This window comes from Chiloscyllium punctatum, chromosome 5, assembly GCF_047496795.1.
Source record: "Chiloscyllium punctatum isolate Juve2018m chromosome 5, sChiPun1.3, whole genome shotgun sequence".
Taxonomy (NCBI): domain Eukaryota; kingdom Metazoa; phylum Chordata; class Chondrichthyes; order Orectolobiformes; family Hemiscylliidae; genus Chiloscyllium; species Chiloscyllium punctatum.
In genome coordinates, this window is record NC_092743.1 from 56633946 (window position 1) to 56657924 (window position 23979).

At 38.8% G+C, this 23979-nt stretch overlaps 1 protein-coding gene across 3 annotated transcripts in view; it reads left to right on the forward strand.

Annotated features, from left to right (window-relative positions):
• The window catches only part of lpin2 (lipin 2), a 121516-nt gene that overhangs the window by 77524 nt on the left and 20013 nt on the right, over window positions 1-23979 (forward strand). For all 3 annotated transcript variants that reach the window (XM_072570378.1, XM_072570377.1, XM_072570379.1), the window contains 5 exons: window positions 2212-2305; window positions 6952-7021; window positions 7506-7595; window positions 8245-8315; window positions 11576-11720. In XM_072570378.1, the coding sequence (XP_072426479.1) occupies window positions 2212-2305; window positions 6952-7021; window positions 7506-7595; window positions 8245-8315; window positions 11576-11720 (470 nt within the window). The remainder of the gene's footprint in view (window positions 1-2211; window positions 2306-6951; window positions 7022-7505; window positions 7596-8244; window positions 8316-11575; window positions 11721-23979) is intronic.

Here is a 23979-nt window from a genome sequence, read left to right on the forward strand (position 1 = left end):
GGCAGTCACTCTTATCAAACTTGGAACTCAGATATTTTGAATTCCAGAGGTGAGGTGAAAGTGAACTGGAATCCACACTTATTGTGGGCTAACTCTTTGCTGTTTGGAGTCACACCTGGCAGATAGGATGATAGTTGTGGTTTGTCAGTCACCTCAGCTAGTGTTTGGACCAAAGCTGTTCTAATTGTCAGGAGCTGAGCTGTCCTGGAACCTAGACTAAGTATTGGGCTGGTTATTACTGCAGAACTGTTTCTTGATAACATTGTCAATGGCACTCTGCACCACTTTAACAATTGAGAATCGACTGGGTTGGTAATTGGACAGATCAGATTTCATGTGTTTATAAGCATGGCATACTTTGTTAATTTATTATGTTGTTTTGTGATTTTATTTTAAAATTTTTTTCCCATTCAGGATTGCTTAGTAGACCTGCCACTGGTAGAGTTAGTACTATGGCCGGACAACTCATAAGTCCATCTTGGGACCACTAAGTCTCATTTGATATTTGAGACTTATTGCATTTGGATACATCCAGACCCTTGTCTTGAAATGTTTCCTACACTAGTGAGTCACTGCATTCTGTTTCATAAGATGGTGGTCAACTCTGTTAAACATCATCTGATGTGCTTCAAGACCTCAACTCTGGCATGGCAGCCTCTGCAATATTTGCTGCAGAGGAAGACCATGGACTGAGAGTGTACAGAACTTGCTGGCCTTTTTCTCTAGGCCCCCTTCTTTGCAGCTGAACTTTTAGCTTCTACTTGTCTCTTACAATGCCTCTCCAAACAGTTAGCCTGTAGAGATCACCAGCTATCAGCGATTCAACTACCAACTACCAACTTCAGCTTCATATGTTGCTTGCCGGTGTCCTTGTGGCAGAGCTACCGACATGGAAAATGCCGTGTCCAGGGACTTACTCAGCATACAGAAGGACTTTGGGTGATTGGCTATTCATTGGTTGACTGATAGGCCAATGCTGACATCATTGATGTAGCAATATGCTTTTGGTGATGGAATTGACACAGAGTTGCCAACCTTGCCCTGCTAAGAAATGTGGAAACTGTTAGGCTTTTTAATCCTGCCTAGATTAGTAGCACGTCCTAGGTAATGTGGATACTAAGGACTCTGGCTTTGTCAGCTCACATTTTGATTTGCTGTTGTCCTATGGTCAGCTTGGACATAACATTTGCAACTTTTGTGTGTGTGTTGATTTTTAGCGTCAAATGATTGCTCATGATTATGAAGCTATGTGAAGCAATCAATAATATCCATCTGTTTTAACTGATGCAGGTGTCAAACCAAGCTTCTTTTAAACAGCTACCTTAGTAATTGAATAATTATGATTTGATATTTTTTCCTTTATTACATGAATCATAAGTCAAAGTCTAATTTAACTAAAATTTAAAACCAAAAAGAAATTAAATTTAGTGAAATTGAAGAAATGTACATTGGGCAATGTAATAGGATTTCCCAGGGTAACAGAACAGTTAGATTACAGAATGGCTTCTTCCTGTAGTGAAACTATTCAGCCTTCTGCCTCTGGCTCTCCAAAGGATCCATTCACCAAGATAGCCCACCTTTACTTCATAGCCCTGCATGTTTTTCTTTCTCAGATATTCCAATTCCCTATTGAATGCTCCGACTAATCCTGCCACTACCCCGACTCAGGCAGGGCCTTGCAGGTCTTAATGACTTGCTTTGTAACAACATTTTTCTTCATGCTGCCATGGCTTCTTTGTCCACCATCTTAATTCTGTGCCCTCTTGTTGTCGAACCTATTCTCATTTGGGTAGTCTTTTCCTATCTCCTTTGTCCATATTTTTCAAATTTGTATTGAGAAGTACTTTTCCAATTTCAGCCATTTTGATGTGGGGAAGCACTTGGTGTAGTCTGGGTACTCCTTCCATTGAGGGAGAAAGCCAGAAACAACATTAAAAGGAAAAATTAAATCAAATCTTTTTGAACAGCTTATAAAGATCAGCTGAAGTATTGGATCATGTTTTGTGGTCCAGACAAATGTGAACTTGCAAGTGACTAGATAAGAGTAGCATTATTCAACTTCTCTTGACAAAGGAGAGCAGAAAGTAGCAAATCATTTGTTTTTCTGTAATGTACTCAAAATCGGCTATACTTTATTGATTGGCTATGTCAAAAGGGACAAGGATCATTTAAGATCAAAACACTTAAGTGGTATTTTGTATTCTTTTGCAGACAAATTCTTACAACATCTTGTTACCTATCAGCAATTTGCAGAAAATCCTGGGATTATAGATGATCCTAATCTTGTTCTAAGAATTCATAACAGGTATAGTATCCAATAATCTAATCACTGTCTCCTTATTGAGTGTGTGAAGGGAAGTATGTATTTTCACTGAGACATTAGATTTTAAAGCATATTTGATTGATTGTGCGTTGCTGTCTCTGTTAATGTAGCAAAGGGAAATAAAGTAAACAATGAAACATCGGATAACCTTTCCCTTAGCATTTAATAACTTCGTCATAGAGGTCTACAGCATGGAAACAGGCCCTTTGGCCTAACTTGCCCATGCCCACCAGTTTTCACAATTAAACTAGTCCCACTTGTGTTTGGTCCATACCTATCCCATCCATGTTCTGTATAAATGTTTCTTAAATGAAGAAATTGTACTCTTTTCCACCACTACCTCTAACAGGCTGTTCCAGACGCACTCCACCCTCTGTATGAAAAATATGTCCCTCTGGATCCTTTCTATCTCTTCCTTCTCACCTTGAATGTATGCCCTCTAGATTTAGATACCCCTCCCCAACCCCAATCATGGGGAAAAAGTGCTGTTGGCTATCTACCATATCTATGCCTCCTATGATTTTATAGACCTCAATATGGTCACCCCTCCGTCTCCTGCACATCCCCTTATAACTGAAATCTTCTAGCACAGGTGGCATCCTAGTAAATCTTGTGTGCACTCTTTCTGGTTTAATAATATCCTTTCTATAGTAGAGCAGCCAGACCTGCATGCAATTCTCCAAATGTGGCCTCACCAACATCTTGTACAGCTGCAACAAGATGTCCCAACTCCTATACTCAGTGCTCTGACCAATGAAAGCAAGCAAGCAAGCCAAAAGCCTTTTTCGTTACCTGTGTCTACCTGTGATTCCAATTTTGAGGAGCTATGAACCTGTATCCCTAAATCTTTGTTCTGTAATACTCCCCAGGACCCTACCATCAACTGTGTAAGTTCTGCTCTGGTTGGACCCACCACCAAAATGCAATACCTTGTATTTATCTAAACTTTGTCTGCTATTCCTGTACCCACAGGCCTAATTGATCAGGATCTCACTGCATTCCCAGATGAGCTTTGCTGTCCATTATATACCACCAATCTTTGTGTCATCTGCAAACTTAACATGCTTTTTAAATTCTCATCAAACTAGTCATATAAATGACAAAAAACAGTGGATCCAGCACTGATCCCGGTGGCACACAGCTGTCACCGACCTCCAGTCTGAAAAACAACCTTCTACCACCACCATCTTCTACCATCAAAGCAATTTTGTATCTAGTTGGCTAGATCTCCCTAGACCCCATGAGATTTAACCTTACTCAACAACCTACCGTGTGTTACTTTGTCAAAGTCTTGCTGAAGTCCATGTAGAATGATGTCCACTGCACTATCCTATCTACTTTCTTGGTCACTCCTTCAAAAAGATCAACTAAATCAGTGAGACATGATTTCCCATGCACAAAGCCATGTGCCAGAACCAAATGAATCCTTGCGCCTCCAATTGCTTGTAGACCCTGCGTCTCAGAATCTCCTCTAACACAACTTACCCACTTCAGACATCCGTTTTGCTGGTCTAGTTCCCAGGCATTTCCCTGCAGCCTTTCTTAAATAATAGTGCACCATTAGTCACCCTCCAATCTTTAGGCACTTCACTCATGGCTGTCAATGATACAAATATCTCCTCTAGGGGCCCCGCAATTTCCTTCCTAGCCTCCCACAAAGCCCTGGGATACACCATTACTTCCTGGGGATTTAACTACCCTAATGTGTTTGAAGACTCCCAGCAGCACCTCTTCTGTAATTTGGACTGCCTTCAAGACATCCCTATTTACTTTCTTAAGTTCCCTAGCACCCATGCTTTTCTCCATGGTAAATACTGATGAGAAATTCATTTAGGGATCTCGTGCATCTCTTGTGGCTCTTCATATGGATGATTTTGTTGATCTTTAAAAGACCCTATTCCCTCCCTAATTACTCTTTTTGCCCTTCACGTACTTGGGGAATCTCTTCAGTTCTCCTTTTACTTTATCTGTCAAAGCTATCTTGTATCCCCTTTTAGCTCTCCTGATTTCTCAAGAGTGTATTGTGACACCCTCTGTACTTCTCAGGGAATTCAGTTGATCCTAGCTGCCGATATATGTATTATGCCTCCTTTTTCTTGACCATGGCTTCAATAACTCTAGTCATCCAGGGTTCCCTACCCTTCACTCAAACATGAACAGGCTGGCCCTCTACCTCACCTTTTGACAGCCTCCCACTTACCAGATGTCTTTTTGCCTGCAAACAGCTTCCCCCAAAACTTTTTGCAAGTTCCTGTCTAACACCATTGAAATTGGCCTTGTCTCAATTTGGACCTTTCACTGTGGACGAGACCTATCCTTTTCTATAGCTGTTTTAAAACCAATAGAATTATGATCAAAGTGCTCCCCCTCTAACACTTGTCACTTGACCTTCTCTTGGGAAATAAGACAGGGGAAATTTGGCCCCTTTTGTAGTGGGACCATATTCCTGCTTCATGCGCAACTCTTCCTGAATGCACTCAATTTTATTTTTATCCAAGCCCTTAACACTGTAGTAGTCCTAGTCAAGGAAAGTTGAAATCGCCTACTATTACAACCCTATTATTCTTGCAGCTATCTGCAATCCCTTTGCATATTTGTTCCTCAATCTCCGGTTGGCCTCTTCTCCCCTCTTTTTTCCCCCCCCCCCCCCTCCCCCCACTTTTGTTTTCAGTTCTTCCCATAGTTCTGCAGTCTCTGTAGATTAGAATAGTATACAGCACATTTCTTTATTCTTCATAGTGTCATAATGTCATACAGCATGGAAACAGACCCTTCAGTCCAACATTTCCATTCTGACTAGATTTCCAAACGAAATTAGACCCACTTGCTTGCATTTAGCCCAAATTCCCCTCAACCATTCTTATTTGTGTATCTATCCATATGTCTTTTGAATATTGTAACTTTACCGGCATCTACCATTCCTTCTGGCTGTTCATTCCATGTGCGCACCAGCCTCTGTTGAAAAAGTTGTTCCCCAGGTCCCTTTTAAATCTATCCCCTCTCACCTTTGGGCGGCACGGTGGCACAGTGGTTAGCACTGCTGCCTCACAGCGCCAGAAACCCGGATTCAATTCCCGCCTCAGGAGTTTGTACATTCTCCCCGTGTCTGCGTGGGTTTCCTCCAGGTGCTCCGGTTTCCTCGCACAGTCCAAAAATGTGTAGGTTAGGTGAATTGGCCATGCTAAATTGCCCCTGGTGTTAGGTGAAGGGGTAAATGTAGGGGAATGGGTCTGGGTGGGTTGTGCTTCGGTGGGTTGGTGTGGACTTGTTGGGCCGAAGGGCCTGTTTCCACACTGTAATCTAATCTAATCTAATCTAGTCTAATCTAATCTAACCTTAAACCTAAGCCCTCTAGTTTTGAATTTCCCTACCCTAGGGAAAAGACCTTTTGCCATTCACCTTATCTATGCCCCTCATGGTTTTATAAACCTCCATAAGGTCACCCTCAACCTTTTATGGTCCAAGGAAAACAATCCCAACCTATCCAGCTTCTTTATAACTGAAACTCTCAATTCCCAGTAGCATCCTTGTAGATTTTATCTACTTTCAGAAATTTCAAATTTAATAATATCCTTCCTGTAGCAAGGTGGTCAGAACTGCAGTTAGCACTCTAAAAGTGACCTCACTGATGTCCCATACAGCACTTCCAAACTCCTATACTCAATACTCTGATCAATGAAGGCAAGTGTGCCAATTGTGATCTTCACTACTGTCAACATGTGATGTCACTTTCAAAAAAAATTACATACCTGCACCCCTATATTTCTTTGTTCAACCACCTTTCCCTGGACCCTACCATGAACTGTATGAGTCATGCTCTGGTTTTGATTACCAAATTGCAGCACATCGCATTTATCTTAAATAAACTCCATTTACCACTCCTCAGCCCATTGGCCTAGCTGATCAAGATCCTGTTTTACTCTTGAAATAACTTTTTACTGTCCACTGTCCCACCGATTTTAGTGTCATCTGCATGCTTCCTATATTCTAATCCAAATTGTTTATCTAAGTGATAAACAACAGTGGATTTAGCACCAATTCCTATGGAGCACTGCCGGTCACTGGCCTCCAGCCTGAAAAACAACCCTTTACCACCAACCTGTCCCTCCTACCATTAAGCCAATTTTGTACCCAGTTGGCTAGCTGACCCTGGATTCACTGTTGTTTAATCCATTGCCATCAGGTAATTCGAAGAATGTAAAAATATAACAGGAAAGAATATCTAGAGTAAGATTTATTTCTGCTATTAATTTATTCTTTATGACCACAAACATTTTATAATCACCTTTGGAGTGGGTCATGAATTCTATTGCAGGACATTGCTGATGAGGATTATTCCGGTTAGAAAGTTGGAAGACCTTGAAAGTGTTGAAGAATTTGTTTCTCTGTTTTGAATGTGTATGTCTCAATTCTGAAAACTGGTTTGTACTGCTGAGTTGCAGCTTGTTTCTTTTACATAATGTTTTGATTAACAAAATACTCCTTTGGCTTTGTTTCTAGGGATTTTGCTGTAAACAAAATTGTGACAGTATTTTCCACCCTGTATGTCTTTTTTGTGTTGCAGGAACACAGTTTGAGTTATCTTCTTTTCTCTGGAAATTACTTAAGCAAAGTATTTAATTTTACAGGTACTATAATTGGGCATTAGCTGCTCCCATGATTCTCAGCATGCAGGCTTTCCAAAAGTGTCTACCAAAGGTAAAAGAAACATTCAATCTCTTAAGATTACTGAATTAATGTTCCAGTTTGTGGAAATGGAGCAAGTGTCTAATTAGAATTGACAATACAATGTTTGATTGGTCAACTGCCTGCATTATGAATGGAAGTCTTATCTTTTTAAAATCCATTGTATTGATTGATTCACTACAATCTTCTGCTCTCCCTCTCCCATGAAAGAAAGAATAGTGGTACTATCTGAACTGCATATTCAAATTGATCAGCATGAATCTGTTGGGCAAAGTGGCTGCCTCCTGTGCTGTTACCGTTCTAAATAGCAGGTGTAAATTTTAGGAATGTAAAACATTTCACTGCAAATCAAGTAGACAAGCTCTGGATCTAAAGAAGTATGAAAATATGGTAAATGTTGCTTGAATTTGAATGGGGAGCATTGTTTTTGTATAACTGTATTGTGAGTGTAATATATCAATGTTTTTTTGCAAAACATACATTCTGTAACCTATAGGCAACAATTGATGACTGGGTGAAAGAGAAGATGCCAAAGAAGTCTGGCAGATGGTGGTTCTGGCGTAAGAAAGACAATGCTGTCAAACAGGTATTATTGCCAATATGTACCATGCAGGATGGAATAGGATAAATTTGAGTCTGTAAAGGATTTTATTAAATTGTTTTACCTCTAATTCTTTAAATTAACAATCAGCATTTTGAATATTAGTTTCCAGATATTTAAATATTTTTCACTCTTGACCAAGCATGAACATCTACCCATTGAATTTTTTCCTGAATTTTCAACGTTTAGTGTGAAAATTTGCTTTAAAAACTTTTATTTTTAACTTGTAATAGGAATATTATGTAAGGAATATATTAGACTTTGGTAACTGTACTTCAGGTAGTTATTTGTGTGAAGCCTTAAACGAGAAGACACCTGTTTTATCAGGATATCACTCTCCTTGCCCTGTCAGGCCTGCTGCTCACACTTTCATGCCTGTAAAATGCAAACCGTAATGGTCAGCTACTAGTGAATATTTCTGTTGACCACTAACCAGGCTACCATGTAGAAATTGACAGTAGGTCGCTCAGATGTGATCAAGAAAGGAAAGAGAACATTTTGTTGCAAAATCAGAGTGGGTTAATTATTGGTTGGATTGTGCCTACTGTGTGAATGGTTAGAAGTAATCAGTTTTTATTTTCCCATTTTCTGTCTTTTGTTATTATCTCTATATAAAATTTCTGTGTATTGACAGCCTGAAGCAAAACAAGATAAATTAGATGAAAGCAGCAAACCTGATCCAAGCCAAAACTCTGCCACCAGCAGGTAAATCTTTATACTTTAGCACAATGTACAACCATTATTTTAGTTATTCTGCACTGAAGAGCCTTCAGTTAGGAATTTTTTGGTTTTAATTGAATTAGTATTTTTTTCTTTCTTGACGTTATGAAGGCGAGAACTCTTCTTTATATTCCCTGTACCTCAAAGGTTTAACTCATCACTTTAAATTGGAAGTAAACCTTGCATGAACTTAGCAAGAACTCAAGTATTGTTGTGAGGGTACAAGAGGAAGGAAGGTACTGACTGTGGAACAGACAGTGTTCTGTGTAGTCCTTTCTATTTTTATCTTGCTTTTGTGACATGATTCACTAGAATAGCATGTAGAAAATCAAGTCCTGCTCTTCCCGGAGTCATCACAAAAGTGAAAATTTTTGAAAGAAATATGCAAAATCTACTGGCTACCTGATTTTCAGGTTGATAGAAAGCACAGGCCAGTTTTCTGTCCTTGACAAGAAATTACTATTTCATACAGATTATTAGTCTCTAGCTATAAGTAAACCATTAATCTAAATTACAAAATCGGCTTGAAGAGGGTTGTGTTGGAAGGTTGTTTTATAGATTAGAGGCCTGTGACCAGTAGTGTGCTGCAAGGATTGTTGCTGGATCAACTGCTTTTTTATAATTTTTATATAAATGGTTTGGTTGTGAATATAGAATAAATGCTTAGTAAGTTTGCAGATGACACCAGAATTGGTGGAACAGTGGGCAATGAAGAAAGTTATCTTAAGGATACAATAGGCCCTTGATTAGATGGGCAAATGGACTGGAATGGGAGATGGGATTTAAGATAAATGGGAGATGTATTTTGGTAAGGCACTTCAGGGCAGGAATTACTCGTAATGGTAAGTTCCTGGGAATGTTGCTAAACAAAGAGACTTTGGGGTGCAGGTTCACAGTTCCTAGAAGGTAGAGTCACATACAGGATAGTGAAGGAGGAGCTTGGTACAATTGCCTTTATTAGTTAGTGCATTGAGTATAGCCCCTCCAGCCTGCTCTGCCATCTAATAAGGTTGTGGCTGATTTTTGTTTGTGTTTGAATTCCACATTCCTAACTCTTCCCAATAACTATTGATTCCCTTGCCTAGAGAGAATCTATCTAATTCCACCTTAGAAATATTCAATGACCCCAATTATCACCACTCCACTGAATAAGAGTTCCAAAGCTTCTCAGCCCTCTGAAGAGGGGGGAGAAAAATCACATTTCTGTTCTAAAAAGGCTACCCATTAATTTTGAACACTATTCCCAAATTCTGAACTCCTCAGCAAGAGGATATAACCTTTCAATGTCAAAATTGTCAAGGTCATTTGGATCTTGTATGCTATCAAGTCACTTCTCCTGAACAAGCTCAACTTATTCAACCTTGCCCCATAAGACAACTTATGCATTCCAGGGTCAATCTAGTAAGCCTTCTCTGAACACTCCCCAGTTTATTTACATTTTTCTTTAAGTAAGAAGACCAAACTCCACAGAATATTCAAGATGTTGTTTCAACAATGTTTTGTATAACTGCAGCGTATCATTCCCCCTTACTTTTCAGATCAGTTCCTTTCACAATGAAGGAATCATTTCCATTAGCCACATGAGTTAATTGCTGTACATATTCATATTTTGTAACTCGTGCATAAGGAAACTTTTATCCTTCTGCATTTCAGAATTGTGCTCTCCATGTCTGTTTAAGTAATGCTTTGCTTTCTGCTGTATGGTATCACTTCACACTTGTCCACATTATACTCTATCCTCCAGACTTTTGTCCATTCAACTTATCAATATTAGTCTTCAACCTCTTTGCATCCTCTTCATAATATGCTTACTTATCTCTTTTTGTCTGCCCAGCACAGATGCCTGCAAGATTCCACTTGTCACATTCAGAAAAGAGTAATTTATGATACAGGAGTACTATGCACAATTTTGTTCTGCATCCAATGTAGCCAGGTTTAAAAATTGATTTGTGGGATGCCTATTTGGTTTATACTGAGTTTGATTAAATTAGGCCTTTGATTCTAGAGTTCAGACAAATGAGACTTAATGTAATTCGAAACTCAGTAGATTCAAAAGAGACTTGACTGGATAGACAGAGGTTGTTTCTGCTTTCTAAAGAACCTAAAATACAGGCCACAGCCTCTGTGTAAGGGGTGGTGAGAACAAGAGCAGCCAACCTGTGGTGGTGCCGGGAGCAGAAGCAGGCTGCAAGGCAGAGTATTTAGGCACTGGATTAGTGGTGCTGGAAGAGCACAGCAGTTCAGGCAGCATCCAACGAGCATTGCTGCCTGAACTGCTGTGCTCGTCCAGCACCACTAATCCAGTATTTGGTTTTCAGCATCTGCAGTCATTGTTTTTACCAGGGTATTTAGGTAGCCTGAGGCAGGGGAGGTCGAACTCGTGAGGAGTAAGCCCAGCATGGCTATGGACTGTGGTGTTGAACTGTTAACTGTGTTTATTTTGTTTTTTTTTTCTATGTTTTACTAAGAAGGACTACAGTGTTTAAATTCTTTGTTTTCTTTATTTTTCTGCTTTGTACCAAAAATCTAGCTCCTTTTGTATCTAAAATGGCACCAAAAGTGGTGAATTGTAAACTTTTCACTGTACTCTTGTGAGGACATGTGAGAAGAAACCTAATTCAATCATTCAGGATGGAGATAAGGAAAAACTACTTCATTCAAAGGTTGCAAATCTTTGCCGTTCTCTAGGCCAGGAAATTGTGAATGTTCCAGTATTGAGTATACTTTAAGCCGTTTTTGGTGTCTCAGGGAATCGAAATGTATGGGGAATATGCAGGAAGTAGAATTGAGACTGCAGATCAGCCATATTGAGAGCAGGCATGAGTGTCTACTCCTGCTCTCATTCCTTATGTTCTCAACCTGGTTAATGATATACTTTTGTATTTAGTTCACGCAGTCCCTGGTGAAGGGATGCACTATTATTTTCTATTTCTAATGACCATATATTCGGGTGGAAAAACCTACAAAAAATCTGTGCCAGAGCAGTGCGTGTTTGAGTCACAATGATGTCTGACTACCAGTTATATTTGATTTTTTTCAAATTGCGTAGCTTTAGGGATTAAATTTATCATTTGTTTACATCAGGAAATAATTAATATTCATGAGATTTGTGATTTTACTGCAAACTAGTTGTGGAACCATTCCTAAATATGAATTTTTTTTCTACAGTTTATAAATTCATGCATGGTTTTTGCTACGATTTAGTCAGTGTTTTGTTTTTCCTTTTTATAACTGTGTTTGATGAGATCCAAAGAAGGAGACTCCTCTAGTGATGAAGACTCCACTAACGTAAATGAACCAAAAGCAAGTGACACAAAATTATCAGAGAACTCAAATCAGGGATGTTCTGTCTCATACAAGAAGTCACTGAGATTATCCTCAGAACAAATTGTAAGTATTTTTCTCATCATTTGATTTACCCATTTTAGTAATTAGAAATATATAAAGATAAAGTTTTGCTACATCTAGACATTCCAATGTTGGGAAATTGAACTTTTTATTAATTATGTACAGACTACCTAACTTCAGAAGTGGATGAATTAATTAATTGGCTGTTAGTGTTATGAAAGAGCACAAACATCTTTGACTGAGTTGCAATCATAAGTGCCATGTATGCTAAAGTTATTTAAATATACTTTTGTAAATATGGTAACTTTTTCTAAAATATAAACATACAAAGGAATTGATTTGTATATCAGTTATAAGATGAAAGACTTTCTTTGTAATAGACCAACAACTAAACATCTAAATTAAAGTTTAATTTCTAAGGACTTTTAAAGCAAGGCTCATGTGAAAATGGGAGTTTTGGTTGGAGTTACAGTAAGCACTCCCTTATACTTACCATCATTTTCATTTTCTTTCAGTGCAGGCCTGATGTCATTTAGATATCTGTGATGTACAGTTTGTTTTTTTTAAGGGCAAACTGAGTAATTGCAAGCATAACTTCATTTGTAGGCAAAATACTAGGAAAAGAATTTCTGAAAGGAAGTATTAGAGCATGGGTTGATTGAGGAAAGTGGGCACTGATTTGTTGAGGGAATGTTGCCTGAATAACACTTTTTTTTTGAGGAGGTTAAAAAGGAAAGTTGATAAGAATAACACATTTTATGTTGTCGTTTGGAAAGATCCCAAATGACAGACTGTTTGGAAAAGTAGACACTTATGAGTCTCAAAAAGGAGGAGCCATGTCAGGTATAGACAACTGTGATGAAGTGAATTTCTTTAAGAATGCCCATACGCCCTTTATTATCTTAAGAGGAAAATCGGAAGACCATAATGTGGATATGAGATAGCATTGGCAGATAGGTTAAAGATAATCCACAGAGATTGTACAAGTTCTTTAAGAGCAAAACAGCAACAAGATTAGGAGATCAAGGAGGCCTTCTGTGTGTAGAACCACAGGAGATGGGAGAGACATGAAATGATTATTTTGCTAGTATTTACTGTGGAGAAAGAAATGGAGACTAGGGTACTTGGCAGGGAGAGGAGAATGAGGAGACTAATATTGATGGCTTGAAAATAGTCTAGGTTGCAGAAGAGGAGGTGCTGGAGGCCTTGAAAAAACAAAGGTGGGTAAATCTCCAGGACCTGATCAGGGACTTTGCAGGGAGCTAGGAAAGAAATTCCACTGCCCCTAGCAGAGATATTTGTATCATCTACAACCATGGGTAAGATGCTGAGGGACTGGAGGGTGACTAAAGTTGTGTTTTTATTTAAGAGGGGCTGTAAGGAGAAGCCTGAAAAGTATAGACTGGTGAGTGACTTTTTGAGGGGGGGTTCTGAGAGTTGGGATTTACTTGTATTTGGAGATGCAGAGACTGATCAGAGATGGTGCAGAAGCCATCATTAGACATGGCTTTGTGTGTGGGAAATCATGTCTGACAAACATGAGGGTTTTTTGAGGATGTGACTGGAGGGATTTCAAAGAGGAATCTGAGTCCTCTGTTCAGCATGTGACGAAGCTACTCTTTTAACAAGGTTATACTGTCCTTGGCTTTTTTCTCGCCCAGAGAAGTTGTAAATGAGACAGACTCCGAAACGTCTGGGGTTGAAGGGTTTTAGGGTCAATGTGATAATAGCCAACAGATACTGCCTCACGCAGAAGGCTTTCAGGTTTTAAAAATAACACTTGTACAATGAAAGGAGAGTGGCAGTTCTCCCAGCTCAGTTTTTTTTCTAGTTTGGTTTGGTTTTTAGCAGTAGTGTGAAAAAACCTGCTAGACCCAAAGGAACGTTTATAGGCTGGTACGCTGTCTCTGACTCCTATCCAGTAAGAACCTGTTCAGTTTATCCTCTTGTGTCAAGGGGTGTTTACGGATATTGTTGTAAGTATTTGGCTCAGCATCACTAATTTTGGATGATCAGTTGGTTTTTCGGGGAGGTTAAGTTATTTGGTACTCTGCTTTCTGTTGTTCGTGTTTCATTCAGTAATCTTGTAAATAAATTCTGTTTTGTTTTAAATGGAGGGGTTTGACCAGCGGCGTTTCTCCTGAAATATCCACTTTCCACCTGCTTAAAACAACAAGCAAAGTTAGGGTCTGGGCTACTTTCTTGAAATGTTTTGAGGGGTCTGGCCTGGTCCATAACAGATTGGGGCTCTTTGCGGGGTTTGTTTTGTAGTTCTAGATCGGGACTGAGGTTGTTGGACTCGAATACAGCGAGTGGTGGATGTTCAGTTTGGTTGGTTTAAAAAGTGTTTGGCATAGCAATGGCTCTTTGTCACCAGGTGGTTTCTGAAGGTGGAAGAAGTGACCATAGGAGTTTTACAAAAGGTGAATAAGGCCAAGCTACTGGAATTAGCAGACAAGTTGGGGTTGGAGTTCCCTCCTTCCATGAGGAAGGAAGAGATAATTACAGCAATAGCTCAGCATTTCCAGCAAATTTAAATACTATCAGAATCGTTAGAGGTTATTAAAATTCAATTGAAGATGTAGCAGCTTGAGTTAGAGACAAAAGACAAGGAAAAAGGAACCAAAATGAAACCGTTTGAATTATGATTAAAAGCAGAGCAAAGGCAAAAAGAGAAGAGAAGGAAGGAAGTGAGGGGGAGCTGGTACTTCAAAAACTGGCACTTAGACAGGAGTTCAAAAATTCACTTTCTGAAGTAGTGAGAACCCATGTGGGAGAGTAAACAGTTAAATGGCAAGATTAGCTGAAATGGCTGATGATTGATTGAAATCAGTGAGGTTTACTGGCCAAAAGAGAAATCCTCATGTGGAAAAGGAAAGGTAGATTTCTGAAGATCATAAGGGTAACTTACCACAGAATGAAAAGGAAACCCTTTAAAGGGGAAGGAGAAGTTATAAAGCTCTGGTATTTTCACTGCAATAAAGTAGGTCACACGAAATAAATGTTGGTGGGTTAGGAAGAGCACTGAACAGCCAGATGTAGGAAAACAGGAAAAGCCAGGGAATTTTGTTGAAGTGTTAACTAAAAGTACAATGGAGGATAGAACGCTGCACCAGAATGTACAACCTGGTTGGAGGTTTGTTGAGGAAGAAGTGGCAGATCATCTTAAACCATGTACCTGAGTAGGTAAAGTTTATTTGCATAGGCCAGGAGCAGGCGGTAAAGAGGTTGCAATATTAAGAGACACCAGATCCTCTCCATCTGTGTTGTTCAAAGGTGAGGCGATATGTACCTTAAGATCTATTGCCAGAAAAAGTGCTAGTAATAGGAATTCAAGCTGAGACAAGATACGCTGAATTATGTAAAGTGAGGTTAGTGTCCAGTGAAGAGGGAGAAGTTGTGGTAGGAGTACTGGACAAACCCTTAGCTCCAGCAATACAATTTGACCTTGCTAATGATATAGCTGGTTCACAGGTAGGAATGCTGCCTACTTGTGGTTTGAAAAGCCAGTGGAAACGCACGCAACTGAACTACTGTAGGACACATCCTGGGATTTTTCCTGACTGTGTGGTAATGAGGTCACAAAGTCACCAGTTGAAACAGGAGAGATCAAAGATAAGAAAATCAAAGTGGAATTAGCAGAAATCCTGTTTGATTAGTTGGTGAGACAAGCCAGGAGCAGCTAGATGACAAAGCAGACATCTTTAGCTCTGATAAGTTAACGGAGTTACAGTAGAAGGATGAAAATATAAAGCAACTATATCCAAAGGAATACACAAAATGAATCTGATAGTATCACTGAATGTTGTTGTTTTAAAAAATTGTCTTAATGAGGGCTATCATGTATTCAGGCAGATGAAATATAGGCAGAAGTTCATCAAATCATATTGCCAATGGGTTATAGAAAGGAGCTGTTGCGACTGGCACACGAGCTACCTTTTAGGGGATCATTTATGAGTCAGAGAAACTCAAGCTAAAATACTAAAATACTTTTACCAGCCTGGAATGTACAAGGGTGTAGTTGAATTTTGCCACACATGTCAGGTAATTGGAAAACCACAGGCAGAAATAAAACCTGCACTTTTAATACTTATTTGTGATTTGAGGAGCCTTTTACAAAAGTCTTAATTGATTGTGTATATCCCTACCTAAAGCAAAAAGTGGGCATTGGTATTTGTTAACAATATGGATTGTCGACTAGATTTCCAGAGGCTGTTCTATTACACAATATCACAGCTAAAAGGATTGTTGAGGAATTATTCAAATTTTTCACTAGATACAGACTACCCACAGAGAGAGTCTAATTTAAGGGTCAAACTTCACATCACAACTATCCATAACTACCTGGGATAATTTAGAAATAAAACAATTCAGAACTACTGTTTACCATTCAGAATGCAGGGACTGCTAGAAAGGTGGCATCAGACAGTAAAGACCATGTTGATAGCTTGTAGTCAAAACTTAGATACCCCAAATAAATGAACCAAATTCAGTCCACTTGAATTAGTTTTTAGGCATGAAGTGAGAGGATCATTAAAATTGATAAAGAAATTCAGAATTCAGAGACCGCTTATGTGGACTATGGATCAAATTTTAGGGACTGATTAAATAGAGCAGGGGAGTTGGCTAGACAACATTTAAAAGTATCACAGCAAAATATGAAACAGGAAGCAGACAAGAAATCAAAAATTCGCAAAATTGCTGTCAGGGATAAGGTATTAGTGTTCCAGTGATAGGTGAACCTTTTTAAAAGCAAGGTTTAGTCGAAAAGAAATTGAGTAAGGTGAACTACTTTATAGGAACTCTAGAGAAAAAGAAATGTGTGTCATGTGAATATGCTCAAAAGGTATTTTGACAGGGAAGTAAAGCAAGAGGAGAATGTTATTGACTACAACACAGAGGGAAGATCCAAGTTCGGAGGATTCTGAATTGGACATTCCTCAAATTAAATTGGACAATGAGGAATTTTTTAAAAATTAGAATAAATTGAGTTATCTTAGAAGAAAATCAAAATGGCCTGAAAGTTATTACTATTACATGGGGAAGTATGTGGAATTAAGCTGGGAAGTACTAACCTAATTATACATGGTACAGATATAGGAGCTGCTGTTCTGATTAAGCAACGTCCTTATAGGCATAAGCCTCTAAAGTTGGCACAGGTTCAAAAGGAGATTAAATGCTTGCTCTCGAAGTGAGTTAGTGACTGGAGTCAGCCATAGTAAAGGTGCCAAAACCAGATGGTACCAATGGTTATGTGTGGACTATCGCAAAGTCAATACAGTTACAAAGACTGATGCATATACGGGCGGAACGGTGGGCTCAGTGCTTAGCACTGCTGCCTCACAGCACCAGAGTCACCGGTTCAAATCCAACCTTGGGCAACTGTCTGTGTGGAGTTTGCACATTCTCCACATGTCTGTGTGGGTTTCCTCTGGGTGCTCTGGTTTTCTCCCACAGTCCAAATGTGCAGGTCAGGTGAATTGGCCATGCTCAATTACCCATAGTGCTAGGTGCATTAGTCAGAGGAAAATGGGTCTGCGTGGGTTACTCTTCGGAGGGTCAGTGTGGACTGGTTGGGCTGAATGGCTTGTTTCTGTACTGTAATCTAATCATATCTGATTGTTGAAAAGCTGGGACAAACAACTTCTATGTCTAAGTTGGACTTGTTCAGAGGATGCTGATAGATACCTTTGTCAGAAAGAGCAAAGGCAATTCGGCTTTCATAACGCCGAATGGACTGTATCAGTTTAAAGTCATGCCGTTTGGCATGAAAAATACCCCGGCCACATTTCAGAGACTAACCAATAAAGTAATTGTCGGACTACCCAATTGTATCATATATTGATGACCTGGTGATTTTTAGTCATACGCGAAGGAACATTTATCAGACTTGTTGGATCAATTTAGGAAGACGGGCTTGGTGATAAACCTGGCTAAAATGAATTTGCCAAAGCCCAAGTACCTTCCTGTGCCATGTTATTGGGTGTGGACAAAATCTATCGGATGCAAAAACAAAGAATTGGGGATTTTCCTAATCCATTGACAAAAAAAGCAGTACTGCAGTTCGTTGGATTGATTGGATTTTATTAAAAATTAATACCAACTTTTAGCAGTGTGGCTGCTCCACTCACTGAATTGCTAAAGAAAGGCAAGAAATTTCAGTGGACAGCAAACTGTCTGAAGGCATTTGACAGATTGAAAGCTGCGTTGACCACTGCTTCAGTATTAGCCACACCTAATTACGCCAAGCTCTTCAAGGTGACTATTTATTCAAGTGATGTGGTTGACGGTGTTGTGCTGTTACGAGAAGATGATGAAAAGACCTATCAGCTATTTCTTCAGGAAATTGAACATTCTTCAGTAGAAATATTCAACAGTTGAGAAAGAGACTTTGAGCTTGGTTTTGGCATTACAGTGCTTTGTTGCCAGTAAAGAATCTGAGGCAATCATATACACTGATCATAACCATTCGAAGTTTGTGGAGAAACCTAAAGACAAAACTGCCAGACTGTTTAGATGGAGCTTGTTGTTATAGTCATTCAATTTGAAAATTGGGCAGGACGAGAAAACATGATTGACGCAATGTTGAGACTTGAATGAGAAATGGAGGTGTTCGGTGGTAGAAATAACAGACTGAAACAGAATGCAGTTGTGCAAGTTTGCATATTTATAGACAATGTAATGTATATCTGTGTTTTAGAGTACTAAGGGGTTTTAAAATGAAGCCATAAGGGGGAGACATGTGACGAAGTTGCTCCTTTAATAAGGTTATGCTGTCTTTGGCTTTTTTTTCTCAGAGAGATCATAAATGACACCGACTCCAAAAAGTCTGTGGGTTGAAGGGTTTTGGGGCCAGTCTGATAATAGCTAACAGATATTGCCTCAGGCAGAAGGGTTACAAGTTTTTTTTAAATAAAAGAACTTGTACAATGGAAGGGGAGTGGATGGTTCTCCCAGCTCAGTTTTTCTGGTTTGGTTTTTAGCAATAGTGTGGAAGACGCTGCTGGACCCAAAGAAGCAGGACCAGGCTGGTACACTCTCTGTCTGACATCTGTCCTGTTTGATGTTTCCTTTTGTGCCAAGGGGTACTTATGGGTATTGTAGCAAGTATTTGGGACAGTATCATTAGGATGATCTTTTGGCTTTACGGAGAAGTTGTTATTTAGTATTCTGTTTTCTGTTATTTGTATTTCATTCAGTAATCTTGTAAATAAATTCTGCTTTGTTTAAAACTAAGTGGTTTGACCAGCGGTGTTTCTCTTGGAATATCTACTTTACATCTTCTTAAAACAACTAGCAAAGTTAGGGTCTGGGCTACCTCCTTGAATGTTTTGAGGGGCCTGGCCTGGTCCATAACAAGTAGCACAAATTGATCTTTACGTGGAGCTCCTTTACCACACAGAGGCCAGAGATTGTTCTGAATCTGGCTTTGATGTGGAGCCCAGTTGCCCTCTTAATTACAGCTCAGGTTGGAGGTCAGTAACACTCTACCTTTCCCAATAAACCTACAAGATATTTGTACATGGTGTTACAATGGTTGCATGCAACATTGACATGAGTGCTTGCCACATCCCCTCTGACCTTGCACATCCAGTCCTGTGAATACATGATCAGTGATGGACAGCATCCCACCTTTTAGGTCCTCCCACCATCTTGTAATGTTTGCCAGACTCTTTATCATCTGTCCTTGAACTCTTTTGAATATTAACCACATTTCAATACTGATTGTTACATTCCTTCCTACACATTTGCCAGCCAAATTATGTAGTTGTAATATTTCAAATTCAGCACTTCATATCCCTTGCTGATCTTGGTACAGATTAAAAAGAATGTTGATTTCTACCAATTGTTATATACTTGTAGTATTATCACTAATGTAAAGTTTTAAATAGTTAAAACTAATTCTGTAATTCTGTGACAAAGCCAACAAGCTTGGGTACAGCTGCCCTCTTATTTGATTTGCAAAAAAGTTGTTTATTCTCTCAGTCATAGTAACACTGCTTCAAAATTGTTTCTGGCCCACCTTTTTGTTATTTGTTTCTTGGTACACTTACAAGGTTATCTTGTTAAACTTTTGTTAACTTTTTGTTCTAATCTTGCAGGCAAAAAAAGTTTATTCAAAGGTGTTTATTGAAACTAGTCTCTGCATCCAAGGCTAACTGCCTTTAGAAGTTTAAGAATAGAATAGAATACCTACAGAGTGGAAACAGGCCATAAGCCCAACAGGTCCACACCAACCCTCTGAAGAGTAACCCACCCACATCCATCCCCCTGTATTTCCCAAGGTTAATACACGTAATGTAAACATCTCTGCACACTATGGACAATTTATCATAGCTAATCCATCTGACATGCATAACTTTGGACTGAGCCACCATATCACCCAAAGTCCCCAATAACTAATTAAATTTAAACTTTTCTTGTACAAACATGTCTACTCTAGTATGTAATTATAATTATCTAAAAAGCCTCATCTTGGGTAGGTCAAGCTTTCCCTTTCTGTTTCAAATAAAAATTTTGAAATCTAAAATCACATGGTTTTCATCTGAGCTACCTTATCAGAGTCTTACTCCATTATTTCTAGTCCCATCTTAGTAAAACTCTGTCTGTGAAGGCTATGATTTGAGCTATGTGAAATACTACATCAACTAAAATTTTCTTCAGTTTGTTTTTTGTCAGTGAAAAAGAAACCATAAAAGTCATTTTGTCAAATTCAAGCATGGGCGACTACAACAGTGATCAGAAAGATAGATGAGGGTAGAGTGGTAGACATGGTTTACATGGACTTCAGTAAAGCCTTTGCTAAAGTTCCAGGTGGTAAACTGGTTAGTAAAGTTAGATCATATAGGATTCAGGAGACTTTTGCCAATTGGACATAAAATTGACTTGACGGTAGGAGACAAAGGGCAATGGTGGAGAATTGTTAATCAGGCTGGAGGCCTGTGACTACCAGTGTTCCACAGAGTTAGGTGGGTGGGACAACTGTTATTTGTCATTTATATAAATAAATTGGATGAAAATTTGCGAAGTATAGTTAGTAAGTTTACAGATCACGCCAGAATTGGTAGTATAGTGGACAATGAAAACTGTTAACTAGGATTACAAAGGGAACTTGATCAGCTTAATGAGCCAAGGAGTGGCAGATGGAGTCAAGTTCAGATAAATGCAAGGTTCTGCATTTTGGTAAGATGAACAAGAGCAGGACTTGTACAGTTCAGGTACATATCCCTTTATCCGAGCAGCTAAAAACCGAAAAGCTCTGTAATCCAAAGGTTTTCATGGAGCGTGCAGCATCAGTCGTGTCTGCGTAACATACGGGGTTTTCTTGGTGGGCGAAGGCCGCACCCACTCGACCCATGTGGTAGTGTGGCCCAGTCCTCTGACGTGTCAGTTGTGTATTGTTTTTACTGTGCTAAATTTGTTTAATTTTAGAGTGAAAATCTCAAAAAGAGGTGCAGGTCATCAATGGCTAACAATAATATAAGGAAAAAGAAGTGTCAGTCATTATCAATAATGCAGAAAATAAAGTTATTGCAGAAGCTTTGTCATGGTGTGGCTGTGTGGCATCTTATGGAAGAATATGGTGTCAGAACTACCACTGTCTATGATTTGAAGAAACAGAAAGATAAGTTACTAAAGTTTTATGATGGTGATTACCATCAATTAATGAAAAATAGGAAAACACTGCATAGGGCAAAAAATGAAGATCTTAACCGTGTGTTGATGGAGTGGATTAGACAATGAAGAAGTGAACGTATGCCACTGACTGGTTTGGTCATGAAACAAGCTAGAAAATATCATAAAAGAACTGAACATTAAAGGCAAATGTCAATATTCAGAACGTTGGCTGCAGAAATTCAAGAAGTGTAATGGTGTGAAATATCTGAAAATCTGTGTCGAAAAGGCTTCTGCTGACCATGAAGCAGCTGAAAATTATGTTGGTGAATTTGTCAAGCTGATATCTGATGAAAGCCTTAGTCCTGAACAAATTTACAATGCTGATAAAACAGCTCTCTACTGGCACTATATCCCAAGAAAAACATTAGCAACAGCTAATGAGAGATCACCAACCGGTTTTAAGGAAACTAAGGACAGATTAACAATTCTTGGGTGTGTCAATTCTGCAGGTGCACACAAGATGAAATTGGCAGTGATTGGAAAAGCAAACATCCAAGATGTCTTAAAGGTGTTCGCAATTTGCCTGTGCATTGTTATGCAAACAAGAAAGCATGGGTAACCCGAGAATTTTTTTCCGACTGGTTCAGTAACCACTATGTACCAGCGGCACAAGCTCATTGCTGACAAAGGTGGACTGGAAGAAAAGAGTAAAATTTTATTGTTCCTAGACAACTGCTCCTCACATCTCCCTGCTGAACAGCTTGTGATAAATAATGTTTTTGGAATTTACTTGCCCCCTAATGTGACATTCGTATTTCAGCCTTGTGACCAAGAAATTTTATACTCCAAGAAGAGCAAGTATAAAGACTAGTTTTTAAACAGTATGCTTTCTGCAGTCAACAGAGAGTAGGAATTCAAGACTTCCTGAAAAGGTTTAGTTTTAAGGATGCCGTTTACACCATTGCTAATGCTTGGAATGATGTTGATAAAGCAACATTAACAAATGGTTGGCACAGATTCTGGCCTACAATGATGATTCTTGTAAATGAACCTGCAGATGAAGAGTTTGAAGGATTTCATTCACTGAAGAGAAAAAGATGATAGCAAGCCTTGTTACTTACGCACAAAATTTATCGGATGAAAGTGTAAATAAATTGCATCAAGCTGACATTGAAGAAATGCTGAACATTGACAATGATGTTCCTGTCATGCGTTCCTTTCGCAATAGGAACTTTGCTGGAATGGTTTTAAATACGGGTTCCTGGACAACTAAGTGTGAGCACAGTAGTGGTGGTGGTGATGATGAGTTAGTGAACACAGTTGAGAAAGTCGCCATTGACGATATGGTGAAAATGTGTGATCAGTTAATTGCTGGCCTTGAACAACATTCATTTATCAGTGAGCAAGAGATTATGGCAATTGACTCAGGTTTCTGTCTAAGCAATCTATGTTAATGAGACAGATGACACTTGAAGAAGCCTTTAAAACCACCGCCTGCCATAGTGCTGAAGCTGTGTATGTTTAAGTCTTACCGAATGTTTTTATTGGAATGTTTTTTATGGAAATAAAATGTTGAATATTTGTAATTGATGTATTTCATGAGTTTGTATATATTACTCTATAAGTAGGCTTTGTATATTTTAGTTTTCCCAAATGTTTTTTATGGAAATAAAATGTTGAATGTTTATAGTCAATATATTTCATTTATCAGTACACTACTCTATAAGTAAAGTGTGGTAGTATTTCTAGTCTTTACTCACTAAGTAGTATAAATATTCCTCTGTTTTTGCTGCAGTACAGTATTTGTTTGATTATGGATTGCTACATTCGTTCCTTTGAAAATTGTATCACAGACAGGGTAGTAAAGGAGAAGTTTGGTACATTTGCCTTCATTGCTTAGAGCATTGAGTATAGGAGTTGGGATTTCATGTTGTGATTATACAGGAATTGGTGAGGCCACTTTTGAAGTACTCTGTACACTTCTGGTCTGCCTGCTATAGAAAAGATATTATTAAATTGGAGAGAGTGCAGAAAGGTTTGATAAGGGCATTACCAAAACTTGAGGATTTGAGTTATAAGGAGAGGTTGGATAAGCTGGGACACTTTTTTTTTCACAGGAGCTTAGGAAGCTAAGACATGACCTTATACAGTTTTATAAAATCATGAGGGGCATAGATAAGATGAATAACACTTTTCCTGAGTGGAGGGGAATTCAAAATTAGAGCGCATAGGTTTAGGGTGAGAGGGGAAAGATTTAAAATGGACCTGAAGGGCAACTTTTTAAACTCTGGGTGGTTCATATGTGAAATGACGTGTCAGGTAGATGCAGGTAAAGTGACAACATTTAAAAGACAGTTAGATAGGCACATCAATTGGAAAGGGAGGGATATGGATCAAACACAAGCTAATTGGATGTTATGACATAGAGGTGAACCTCTGTTAATTAAACCAAATACCCAGAAAAGCTACCTTCACCTCATAATCTGTAAAAGTGAGTGACACAGAACTCCCAAATTCCACTATTTAAAGAAAATAACATCAATTTATTTTCTAACTCTAAAAGTGAACATTAAACATTGACTATTCACAACTTTAAGCCCCCTTTCTCTTAACTGCTTATTACCTACCTTCAACTCTATAATAATATGTTGTTTCAATAAGACAATTATTAAAATTACATCAA